The sequence below is a fragment of the Dendropsophus ebraccatus genome, chromosome 10, assembly GCF_027789765.1.
Source record: "Dendropsophus ebraccatus isolate aDenEbr1 chromosome 10, aDenEbr1.pat, whole genome shotgun sequence".
NCBI lineage: Eukaryota > Metazoa > Chordata > Amphibia > Anura > Hylidae > Dendropsophus > Dendropsophus ebraccatus.
This window is the reverse complement of record NC_091463.1, coordinates 106,230,638-106,243,666: the sequence shown is the minus strand read 5'-3', so window position 1 is coordinate 106,243,666 and position 13,029 is coordinate 106,230,638. Positions and strand designations below refer to the sequence as shown.

The window sequence follows — 13,029 nt, the reverse complement described above, 5'->3', positions numbered from 1 at the left end:
TTGTGAGGAACCTGACTCTCCTTGAACTTTTCCCCATTGTGGTTGCAGTGTCGGTGTGGGGGGAGAGGTTTCAGGATAGGAAGGTCCGTTTTCACTGCGATAATCAAGCAGTGGTTTCGGCCATCAATTCAGGTTCGGCTTCTTCCCCTCCTGTGGTTCGCTTGCTGCGTCATTATGTGCTTAGCTGGTTGGTTCTTAATTCATGGGTGGTTGCGGTTCATGTGCCAAGGGTTAGTAACTCGGTCGCTGATTCTCTTTCTCGCTAGCAGTGGGAACGGTTCCGGTCGTTGGTCCCGGAAGCGGCAGAGATCACCTGCCCACGCCTGTCTGTGGGGGCTTGTCTGCTGAGGGCGTGCACGGGAAGCAGCATGGGAAGAGTGAAGGCCTTGGGAGAGTGGTTGGGGTGATATGCGGTCTGATCAGGAGCGAGTGTTGGCGGTTCTGGGCTGGCTAGGTAATGCGGTGGCAGCGGACTGGTCAGTGGCGTGGGTGAATCGCTTTGTGGCGGCACTGGCTTTTGGGCTGAAGTTGCGCGGGCTTCGTGACGTCACTAAGGATTTCATGGTAGGCCAGGCCCTTAAAGGTTTTCGGAGAGGGAGGTAGCAGGTGGATACGAGGAGGCCCGTGTCATTTGCTTTGTTGGAGCAGCTGGGGGCATGCTTGGGGTCGGTTTGTAGGTAGTCGGGGGAGGTTTCTTTGTTCAGGTTAGCGTTTTCATGGGCGTTCTTTGGGGTGCTGAGGGTGGGGGACTTGGTGTCCCCGTTGGCTAAGAGGGATGGGGGGCTGTTGAGAGAGGATGTTTGGCTGGAGGCGGATAAGGTGTTTTTCAGGATTCGCCGTTCCAAAACGGATCAAAGGGGTAGAGGGTGGGAAGTCTTGTTGCGTGTGGTAGGGGGGTCGGTAATGTGTCGGGTACATTGTCTGGCTGCGTTTTCTTTGTTTGAAGGGATGAGGTCAGGCCTCTTGTTGAGACATGCTGATGGTTCCTTTTTGTCCTGGTATAAGTTTTCTGCGGTTTTCAGACAATGTTTGGGGATGTTGGGGCTAGAGGGATCGGGCTTCGCTCCTCATTTCTACAGGATTGGGGCGGCTACTGAAGCGGCGAGTTGGGGGTTTAGTGCAGAAGTAGTGCGCCGTATCGGTAGATGGGAGTCCGGGCGTTACAGGTCATATATTAGGCCCCAGTTACTGCCGCTTGAAAAGAGGTTGTGTATTTTGTTGCTGGTTTCTAGTTGCTTTTTTCCTTTCCTTGTTTTTCATGGCCCTCCTTTTTCTTATCTTTGGTCTGTTTCAGGGCTCGGCCCTGCACTTGTGTGGATTATGGGGCATTCCTATGTCTGCAGGGGTGCACAGAGGGCGGCAGTGCGCCCTGAAGGGCGCCAGCTCAGGTTTTCCAGAAGGACGGCAGTTGTTCAGTGGCTGGGGGTGAGCGAAATGGTGTGGAACCGTGTGCTTTCTGAGTTCCATTGTTTTACGTGGCTGGACAGGCCTCTGGATGTCTTGGTGTTGCACATGGGCAGTAATGATCTGGGGGTCCGTCCATTCCGCGAGTTAATTAGGGACATTCGCTATGAACTCTTGCGCCTCTGGAGGACTTTTCCGCCTGTGCTAGTGGTCTGGTGTGACATTGTGCCAAGGAAGACGTGGAACGGCTAAATAAGGCTTGGGTTAAAGAAAATCGTGCTGTTAGTTCGTTCGTTGCTCGGGGGGGGGGGGGGGGGGGTGGGGGGTGTCGGTACGGCATCGGGATTTGGAAGGTTAAACTTGAAATTTTTGGTTGGGGGATGGTGTCCACTTAAACGCCGTGGGGATCGATTTGTGGGCATTGGCATTACAGGACGGTATTAAGAGGGCCCTTAGCTTGCACGTTTGAGGTGGTCAAAGGTGCTTGTTGTGGCGGGGTAGGGGGTCCTTGGGGTTGGCTAAAATGGATGTAAAAGGGGTACACGAGGAGTTGTGCACCCATCTTTAATTAATGGATCATCGGGTTACTTGGAGGATTTTTGGGCTCCCGGCAGGGTGGTGTCCCAGGGAGTATTGGGTGTTATGGATAATCGGCCAGGGTAATTGGCGTCGGGCTCCTGGTAACCGGCTGGGGGCAGTGATTATAATAATAACATTAATGGGGAGTGCATTGTTATGGTTGTAGCTCAAGGACCCCCTCCCGCTTAGAAAGCTCCGGGATACTTTGGGTAACACATTTAGTGCTATTGATATATTTACATTCCTGTTATGTTATGTACTTTATTTATGTTAATAAAATTGGCTGCTGTGGCCAAAATTAACCAAAATCTGGGATTCATAGTAGTTAAGTATATATAGAGTTATAAGTGGGGCCACGGCGGGGTCATGTATATAATGATGTATTCTCTCCGTCCCCTCAGGCCGCCCTGTATGCTGAGAACCGCCAGCAGCCATGATGCAAAATCCAGAGATGGTCAATCTGAGCTTCCTGTCAGAAACCGAGAAAGATTTCATCCTGCAAGTCCTCCAGAGAGACGAGGATCTGCGGAAAGCAGAGGATCGCCGTATCCGGTGAGGAGTGTGTGTGTATGTGTGTGGGAGGGGGAGGGGGATAACAATGGTGACCAATCATTGCCACCTTTACCTGACAGATGATCACTGTGCTCTATGTGATGAGTTCCAGCAGCTGCTTTAGAGGAGAAGTCCAGGGAAAAATTTTATGACAGTAATGTATTGCCCCCCAAAAGTTACACAAATCCCCAATATACACTTATCAAGGGAAATGCTTATAAAGGGCTTCTCTCCCTGCACTTACTACTGCATCAAGACTTCACTTCCTGGGTAACACGGTGATGTCACTTCCTGGGTAACACTGTGATGTCACGTCCTGGATAACATGGTGATGTCACGTCCTGGATAATATGGTGATGTCACGTCCTGGATAACATGGTGATGTCACGTCCTGGATAACATGGTGATGTCACGTCCTGGATAACACGGTGATGTCACGTCCTGGATAACACGGTGATGTCAAGTCCTGGATAACACGGAGATGTCACGTCCTGGGTAACACGGCGATGTCACGTCCTGGGTAACACGGCGATGTCACGTCCTGGGTAACACGGCGATGTCACGTCCTGGGTAACACGGCGATGTCACTTTCTGGGTAACACGGCGATGTCACTTTCTGGGTAACACGGCGATGTCACTTTCTGGGTAACACGGCGATGTCACTTTCTGGGTAACACGGCGATGTCACGTCCTGGGTAACACGGCGATGTCACTTTCTGGGTAACACGGCGATGTCACTTTCTGGGTAACACGGCGATGTCACTTTCTGGGTAACACGGCGATGTCACTTTCTGGGTAACACGGCGATGTCACTTTCTGGGTAACACGGCGATGTCACTTTCTGGGTAACACGGTGATGTCCCTTCCTGGGTAACACGGCGATGTCACTTCCTGGGTAACACGGCGATGTCACCTCCTGGGTAACACGGCGATGTCACCTCCTGGGTAACACGGCGATGTCACCTCCTGGGTAACACGGCGATGTCACCTCCTGGGTAACACGGCGATGTCACCTCCTGGGTAACGCGGTGACGTCACCTCCTGGATAACATGGGGATGCCTGGGCCTGGGTCAGGGCCGGCCTTAGGGGTGTGCGAGCAGTGCAGCCGCACAGGGTGCTGTGCACTCCCAGCAGGAAGGGGGCGCCACCTGAGGCCCCCTGGGCCCATATATCCGTCCCCGTCTCGGCAGAGCAGAGTGTTAGTGCTCATGTGTGCCTGAGTATAACTACTGCTCCCAGCATGCCCTGACAGCCTGTGTATAACTACTGCTCCCAGCATGCCCTGACAGCCTGTGTATAACTACTGCTCCCAGCCTCTATGTGTATAACTACTACTCCCAGCCTGCCCCTTATATCCAGTCACACCCAGCTGCCCCAGTCACAAGGGGAGCACTGTTAAACTTTTTTTATTATTTTTTTTATCTGTATAGCGCCAACAGATTCCGCAGCGCTTTTTTTCTTCTTCTATGCATACAGTACAGAGGTCACATAATACACAGTTAAACTGGGAAGCAATACAGTTGTTGTCTCAAATGTCATTAAAGGGGTAGTGCGGCGCTCAGGGCCGGCTCCAGGTTTTTGTGGGCCCTTGGGCGAGAGAGCCTCAGCGGGCCCCTTTGTATAGCACACCTCGGGGCACACCTAGCACACCTCGGGGCACACCTCGGGGCACACCTTAGCACACCTCGGGGCACACCTTAGCACACCTCGGGGCACACCTAGCACACCTCGGGGCACACCTACCAAATAAAGTTTGACAAAATACCGAAAAAAAACGTAATCCAGTAACTCACAGGTGACGTCTTCTTTGATCTGATGCGATCGCTCTCCGTTTCCTCTACATCTGGCCCAGACCTCCATGATGATTTCTTCCAGCTACAATTCATCTCTTCGGGACCTGTCAGACAAACATCTCAGGCTCCGCACTTTTCCAGCCACTTCCTTCCCTTTTTCCCACCCATAGGCTCCTATACAGTAGTAACTCCACTGTTTGGTGTCATGTGCAGTAAAGTAAGGAGGTTTGTGGGTCCTGTGCTGTGCCCCCCATATAGTAATAATGCACTCTGTCCCCATAGTAATGCCCCCTGCTCTGTCCCCATAGTAATGTCCCCTGCTCTGCCCCATAGTAATGCCCCCTGCTCTGCCCCACAGTAATGTCCCCTGCTCTGCCCCATAGTAATGCCCCCTGCTCTGCCCCATAGTAATGCCCCCTGCTCTGCCCCATAGAAATGTCCCCTGCTCTGCCCCCATAGTAATGTCCCCTGCTCTGCCCCATAGTAATGTCCCCTGCTCTGCCCCATAGTAATGCCCCCTGCTCTGCTCCATAGTAATGTCCCCTGCCCCCATAGTAATGCCCCCTGCTCTGCCCCATAGAAATGCCCCCTGATCTCCCTCAGCACAAGAAAATAAAAAAATAAAACATACTCACTAATCCGGGCGGGGGATGGGTCCTCTTCTCCCTTGTGTGCGCCTTGTGGATCCACCAGCAGGCGTGATGACGTCATCGCTCTGCGCCTGCTGGTGAGATCGGATCCATGCTAGAATGGACTAGAATGGAGGTGCTAGAAGGAGGTCGTCCCCCTGGAGTCTGTGTTCTGGCTTCTTCACCATAGAGCAGGCCAGAATGGAGTTACAATAAGAGACATTACATGAGGTATACCAGAGGGAACTACAACTCCCAGCATGTCCAGCCTGTTATTATGGGAGATCAGAGGACATTACAGGAGGAGATATAATAGGACTAAAACTCCCATGATGGACAGCCTGTTATTATGGGAGATCAGAGGACATTACTGGAGGAGATATAATAGGACTACAACTCCCAGCATGTCCAGCCTGTTATTAGGGGATATCAGAGGACATTACAGGAGGAGATATAATAGGACTACAACTCCCAGCATGTCCAGCCTGTTGTTATGGGAGATCAGAGGACATTACAGGAGGAGATATAATAGGACTACAACTCCCAGCATGTCCAGCCTGTTGTTATGGGAGATCAGAGGACATTACAGGAGGAGATATAATAGGACTACAACTCCCAGCATGTCCAGCCTGTTATTATGGGAGATCAGAGGACATTACAGGAGGAGATATAAGAGAAGGACTAAAACTCCCAGCATACAGAGGGAAGGTATTAGTGAGCCCCGCCTCCTCATGTTACATGACAATGATCACAGGTCCTTCATCCATATACAGCCTCTCCCGTACTCAGCCCCGCCCCCTTATGATGTCACCACAGGTCCTTCATCCATATGCAGCCTCTCCCGTTCTCAGCCCCGCCCCCTTATGATGTCACCACAGGTCCTTCCCCAGTGCAGCAAACACGGCAGGTCCTTCCCCAGCCCCTTCCAGCCCTCCCCCGGACTTGGTGTCGGCAGCACCCGCTCCCCTGGGGGTCGGTGATGCGGCAGGCGTCTGTCTCACTGCTTGGGCAAGTGTCGGGGGGCCCCTTGGGCGGCCGTGGGCCCCGGCACTTGCCCGAGTATGCCAGGTGCTGACGCCGGCCCTGGCGGCGCTAAAAAATTATTCACAGAATAACACACATTACAAAGTTATACAAACGGATCAGGTAATGTATAATGCACCACACACTTCCGGGTACACGGGTGGGGGTGGTGGGAGACTGGGAAGGGGGCCATTCACTAACATAACATACATTACAGAGTTGTATAACTTGTGTGTTATTGTGTGTAATGTGTGTTATTCTGTGAATAATATTTAAGCGCTGCACTGCCCCTTTAAAATAGTATCTGACTTCCCAGTCTCTCTGGTGACGTCCCTTCCCAGTCTCTCTGGTGACGTCTCTTCCCAGTCTCTCTGGTGACTTCCCTTCCCAGTCTCTCTGGTGACGTCCCTTCCCAGTCTCTCTGGTGACGTCCCTTCCCAGTCTCTCTGGTGACGTCCCTTCCCAGTCTCTCTGGTGACGTCCCTTCCCAGTCTCTCTGGTGACGTCCCTTCCCAGTCTCTCTGGTGACGTCCCTTCCCAGTCCTCTCTGGTGACGTCCCTTCCCAGTCTCTCTGGTGACGTCCCTTCCCAGTCTCTCTGGTGACGTCCCTTCCCAGTCTCTCTGGTGACGTCCCTTCCCAGTCTCTCTGGTGACGTCCCTTCCCAGTCTCTCTGGTGACGTCTCTTCCCAGTCTCTCTGGTGACTTCCCTTCCCAGTCTCTCTGGTGACTTCTCTTCCCAGTTTCTCTGGTGACTTCCCTTCCCAGTCTCTCTGGTGACTTCCCTTCCCAGTCTCTCTGGTGACTTCTCTTCCCAGTCTTTCTCGCAAAAGGAATATTCTGCACAGGGCGCCATCTACCCTAAGAACGGCCCTGCCTGGGTAACATGGTGATGTCACTTCCTGGATAAGATGGTGATGTCACTTCCTGGATAAGATGGTGATGTCACTTCCTGGATAAGACTCCCAGAGCTGTGCGGGCTGTGGCTGCTGAAGAGGATGATGGCAGAGGGACACTGAGGGACACAGGGCAGTGGAGGGACACTGAGCATCCCCTCTGCCATCATCCTCTCCAGCAGCCACAACCCGACACAGCTCTGGGAGTCGTGACATCACCATGCAGGAGAGTGTCCCAGAAGGGTCACAGGAACCACGGGAAACCCCAGAAGAGGGTCACCGGGGTGAAAGGCCACACTGCCGCACAATGGTGTGACTCAGTTGCAACGCGTTTCGGTCTGTATATTGAGTCACAGACCTTTATCAAGGAACATGTTATCCAGGAAATGACTTCACCATGATCACCAGGAAGTGACGTCACCATGTTCTCCAGGAAGGGACGTCACCATGTTCTCCAGGAAGGGACGTCACCATGTTCACCAGGAAGGGACGTCACCATGTTCACCAGGAAGTGACGTCACCATGTTCACCAGGAAGTGACGTCACCATGTTCACCAGGAAGTGACGTCACCATGTTCACCAGGAAGTGACGTCACCATGTTCTCCAGGAAGTGACGTCACCATGTTCTCCAGGAAGTGACGTCACCATGTTCTCCAGGAAGTGACGTCACCATGTTCACCAGGAAGTGACGTCACCATGTTCACCAGGAAGTGACGTCACCATGTCCACCAGGAAGTGACGTCACCATGTTATCCAGGAGGTGAAGCCTTGATGCAGTAGTAAGTGCACAGAGAAAAAAGGCCTTTATAAGCATTTCCCGTAAACATTGTATATTAGGGATTTGTATAACTTTTGAGGGGCAATACAATACTTAAATAAAAAATTTCCCCAGACTTTTCCTTTACATACACAGATACATACATATATATATATACACACACACACACACATCATACATCTCCCTCCCGGTGCTACCAATGACCAGCGGGAGAGAGGGAGAAGGACGGCCCCGAGCAGGGAGGGATAGAGGTGCCCGTGCATCTAACTAGCTCTTCCCTCCCTTCCTGCACGGTGCCGTGGGCCAGATACACGCTGTACTACTCCCCCATCATACTACTATCAGCGCTCCTGACACCTTCTCAGCCCACACGACATCGGGTAGGGAGGGATAGAGGTGCCCATTCACCTAACCCCCTCCCCATGCTGCCCGCTACATAGACGTCAATAGACAATATGCTACATAGACTTCTACATATAGTGCGCCCCCTGCTGGACACTTCATGTGAATTACACCTGATTCGCGACGTCACGGCTTTTCAGAGAATTTGAAGCCTGCCTGATCTACTAAATTAAGGGAAATCACACTATATGAAACGGCCGTCGCTTACTATTTGTTATATGTTTTTTTTACTCTGCTGTTGGCCTTAATAAAGCATCAACCTTAGCCCTATTTTTCACTCATGTGCAAGACACACATTTATACACACATACATTTATATATGTCCCCTGTGTAGTAGATATCCCCTGTGTAGTCTCCTATAGTAGATGTCTCCTGTGTAGTCTCCTATAGTAGATGTCTCCTGTGTAGTCTCCTATAGTAGATGTCTTCTGTGTAGTCGTCTCCTGTGTAGTCTTCCTATAGTAGATGTCTCCTGTGTAGTCTCCCTATAGTAGATGTCTCCTGTGTAGTCTCCCTGTAGTTAATGTCTCCTGTGTAGTCTCCCTATAGTAGATGTCGACTGTGTAGTCTCCCTATAGTAGATGTCGACTGTGTAGTCTCCCTATAGTAGATGTCGACTGTGTAGTCTCCCTATAGTAGATGTCGACTGTGTAGTCTCCCTATAGTAGATGTCGACTGTGTAGTCTCCCTGTAGTAGATGTCGACTGTGTAGTCTCCCTATAGTAGATGTCTCCTGTGTAGTCTCCCTATAGTAGATGTCTCCTGTGTAGTCTCCCTATAGTAGATGTCTCCTGTGTAGTCTCCCTGTAGTTAATGTCTCCTGTGTAGTCTCCCTATAGTAGATGTCGACTGTGTAGTCTCCCTATAGTAGATGTCGACTGTGTAGTCTCCCTATAGTAGATGTCGACTGTGTAGTCTCCCTATAGTAGATGTCGACTGTGTAGTCTCCCTGTAGTAGATGTCGACTGTGTAGTCTCCCTGTAGTAGATGTCGACTGTGTAGTCTCCCTGTAGTAGATGTCGACTGTGTAGTCTCCCTATAGTAGATGTCGACTGGTGTAGTCTCCCTGTAGTAGATGTCGACTGTGTAGTCTCCCTGTAGTAGATGTCGACTGTGTAGTCTCCCTGTAGTAGATGTCGACTGTGTAGTCTCCCTGTAGTAGATGTCGACTGTGTAGTCTCCCTGTAGTAGATGTCGACTGTGTAGTCTCCCTGTAGTAGATGTCGACTGTGTAGTCTCCCTGTAGTAGATGTCGACTGTGTAGTCTCCCTGTAGTAGATGTCGACTGTGTAGTCTCCCTGTAGTAGATGTCGACTGTGTAGTCTCCCTGTAGTAGATGTCGACTGTGTAGTCTCCCTATAGTAGATGTCGACTGTGTAGTCTCCCTGTAGTAGATGTCGACTGTGTAGTCTCCCTATAGTAGATGTCTCCTGTGTAGTCTCCCTGTAGTAGATGTCTCCTGTGTAGTCTCCCTGTAGTAGATGTCTCCTGTTAGGGCCATTATGGTGGTTCTTTGCACTCGCTGGGGGGGGGGGGTTCTTTGCACTCGCTGGGGGGGGTTTCTTTGCACTCGCTGGGGGGGGGTTCTTTGCACTCGCTGGGGGGGGGGGTTTCTTTGTACTCGCCGGGTATGTGAATGTGTGTGTGTGTGTGTGTGTGTGGGGTCCCCATACTTGTGGTGCATCTTGTCTGATATATTGATATATTGTCCGTGTAATAGGAGACTAAAAAACGAGCTTCTGGATATAAGAAGAAAAGGAGCAAAAAGGGGAAGTCAGCGCTACAGTGACCGGACCTGTGCCCGCTGCCAGCAGAACGTGGGCCGCCTACTCCCCAAGACCAACACCTGCCGCAGCTGTAACCACCTGGTGTGCAAAGATTGTCGCATGGAGACCTCCACTGGGGGATGGAAGTGCAACGTCTGCATCAAGGAGGCGTGAGTGATATGAGAAACGCTTGTTCTCTGATACCTTGAACAAAGGGTAGAAAAAACAGGCAGAGGACGGCGCCTCGTGTGATACCGCAAAGGTTGTTGGTAATGAGAAAGGGAAGGTAGCAAGGCTCACCTTGTTGCCCCTTGGGCTTTATGCATATCACCCTGAGGTAGGGTAGGTGGATGGAAGGTTGATCCTGACGTGGGTCCAGGCGGAAGTCCTTCTGATGTGATGTTAGGCTGCAAGAGCTAGTTGAGGGTACATGAACGGGATACTCCCAGAAAAAAAGGGGCCCGTATGATACAAGAAACAAACGTAAAAACAAGAAGTGGCTTGAAACAGCCGTACCCGAGTGATAACCAGCGCTGCCCAACACAGTATTCAGGAGTAGAGTGCAAATAAAAATGTAAAAGTTTATTGCATGCTGCACATATTACGCGTTTCAAGAGTACTAGGCTCTCTTCATCAGATTAAGTGCATGGTATAGATGGTAACAACAGGGTTTAAATACATGTATTTAAACCCTGTTGTTACCATCTATACCATGCACTTAATCTGATGAAGAGAGCCTAGTACTCTTGAAACGCGTAATATGTGCAGCATGCAATAAACTTTTACATTTTTATTTGCACTCTACTCCTGAATACTGTGTTGGGCAGCGCTGGTTATCACTCGGGTACGGCTGTTTCAAGCCACTTCTTGTTTTTACGTTTGTTTCTCTGATACCTTGCAGTCTCTAGAAGCTTCTGGAAAATCTAATACCTCACAAAAAATAGTTGAAGATGTCAATTGCTAGATGGAGGGGGGCGTTGTTGCGAGAGGACGGAGGGGGGCGTCGTGGCGAGAGGACGGAGGGGGGAGTCGTGGCGCGAGGACGGAGGGGGGCGTCGTTGCCAGAGGACGGAGGGGGGCGTTGTTGAGAGATTCCAAAGTCTCTGAATGTTTCTGTTTCTCTTCTTCCTCCGCTAGTACAGGCAGATGAAGGCTTCACGGTATCTCCTCCTCTCAGGACTGATATTCTGAATGTTATTCACAGACAGGTTTACATTCATTTACTGTGGAGAAATAAATATAATAAAATACAGAGAAATAAATGATTATTTTATATTTATTTTTAGTCGTCTATGGTACAAGAGAAATTTAAAGGTCCTTTACAGCTTATCTTACATACTGCGGGCTCTATCTACACCCTTTTGCCTCTTTGCCTTTATGCCACGATGCTCACACCAGCAGTAAACAGAGGCCTCTCCTCATCCTCTATAGATGGACCCTCACCTCCTCACAGGCCTCTCCTCATCCTCTATAGATGGACCCTCACCTCCTCACAGGCCTCTCCTGCCCCCTCCATAGATGGACCCTCACCTCCTCACAGGCCTCTCCTCATCCTCTATAGATGGACCCTCACCTCCTCACAGGCCTCTCCTCATCCTCTATAGATGGACCCTCACCTCCTCACAGGCCTCTCCTCATCCTCTAGAGATGGACCCTCACCTCCTCACAGGCCTCTCCTCATCCTCTAGAGATGGACCCTCACCTCCTCACAGGCCTCTCCTCATCCTCTAGAGATGGACCCTCACCTCCTCACAGGCCTCTCCTCATCCTCTAGAGATGGACCCTCACCTCCTCACAGGCCTCTCCTGTTCCGCTATAGATGGACCCTCACCTCCTCACAGGCCTCTCCTGTTCCTCTATAGATGGACCCTCACCTCCTCACAGGCCTCTCCTCATCCTCTATAGATGGACCCTCACCTCCTCACAGGCCTCTCCTCATCCTCTACAGATGGACCCTCACCTCCTCAGAGGCCTCTCCTCATCCTCTATAGATGGACCCTCACCTCCTCACAGGCCTCTCCTCATCCTCTACAGATGGACCCTCACCTCCTCACAGGCCTCTCCTCATCCTCTATAGATGGACCCTCACCTCCTCACAGGCCTCTCCTCATCCTCTATAGATGGACCCTCACCTCCTCACAGGCTTCTCCTCATCCTCTGTAGATGGACCCTCACCTCCTCACAGGCCTCTCCTCATCCACTATAGATGGACCCTCACCTCCTCACAGGCCTCTCCTGTTCCGCTATAGATGGACCCTCACCTCCTCACAGGCCTCTTCTCATCCTCTATAGATGGACCCTCACGTCCTCACAGGCCTCTTCTCATCCTCTGTAGATGGACCCTCACCTCCTCACAGGCCTCTGCTGTTCCTCCATAGATGGACCCTCACCTCCTCACAGGCCTCTCCTGCTTCCTCTATAGATGGACCCTAATCTACTCACAGGCCTCTCATACTCCATAGATGGATGCTCTCCTCCTCACAGGCCTCTCCTCATCCTCCATAGATGGACCCTCACCTCCTCACAGGCCTTTCCTGCTTCCTCCATAGATGGACCCTCACTTCCTCACAGGCCTCTCCTCATCCTCCATAGATGGACCCTCACCTCCTCACAGGCCTCTCCTGCTTCCTCTATAGATGGACCCTCACCTCCTCACAGGCCTCTCCTCATCCTCTAGAGATGGACCCTCACCTCCTCACAGGCCTCTCCTGCTTCCTCTATAGATGGACCCTCACCTCCTCACAGGCCTCTCCTGCTTCCTCTATAGATGGACCCTCACCTCCTCACAGGCCTCTCCTGCTTCCTCTATAGATGGACCCTCACCTCCTCACAGGCCTCTCCTGCTTCCTCTATAGATGGACCCTCACCTCCTCACAGGCCTCTCCTGCTTCCTCTATAGATGGATGCTCTCCTCCTCACAGGCCTCTCCTGCTTCCTCTATAGATGGACCCTCACCTCCTCACAGGCCTCTCCTGCTTCCTCTATAGATGGACCCTCACCTCCTCACAGGCCTCTCCTGCTTCCTCTATAGATGGACCCTCACCTCCTCACAGGCCTCTCATACTCCATAGATGGATGCTCTCCTCCTCACAGGCCTCTCCTCATCCTCCATAGATGGACCCTCACCTCCTCACAGGCCTTTCCTGCTTCCTCCATAGATGGACCCTCACCTCCTCACAGGCCTCTCCTGCCCCCTCCATAGACTG

General features: G+C 51.5%; 1 protein-coding gene across 2 annotated transcripts in view; it reads left to right on the top strand.

The window, feature by feature from the left end:
* The window catches only part of SYTL4 (synaptotagmin like 4), a 54,750-nt gene that overhangs the window by 25,283 nt on the left and 16,438 nt on the right, over positions 1–13,029 (top strand). For both annotated transcript variants that reach the window (XM_069985774.1, XM_069985775.1), the window contains exons 2-3: positions 2,385–2,535; positions 9,778–9,993. In XM_069985774.1, coding sequence (XP_069841875.1) covers positions 2,417–2,535; positions 9,778–9,993 — 335 coding nt within the window. In that variant the 5' untranslated portion in view covers positions 2,385–2,416. The remainder of the gene's footprint in view (positions 1–2,384; positions 2,536–9,777; positions 9,994–13,029) is intronic.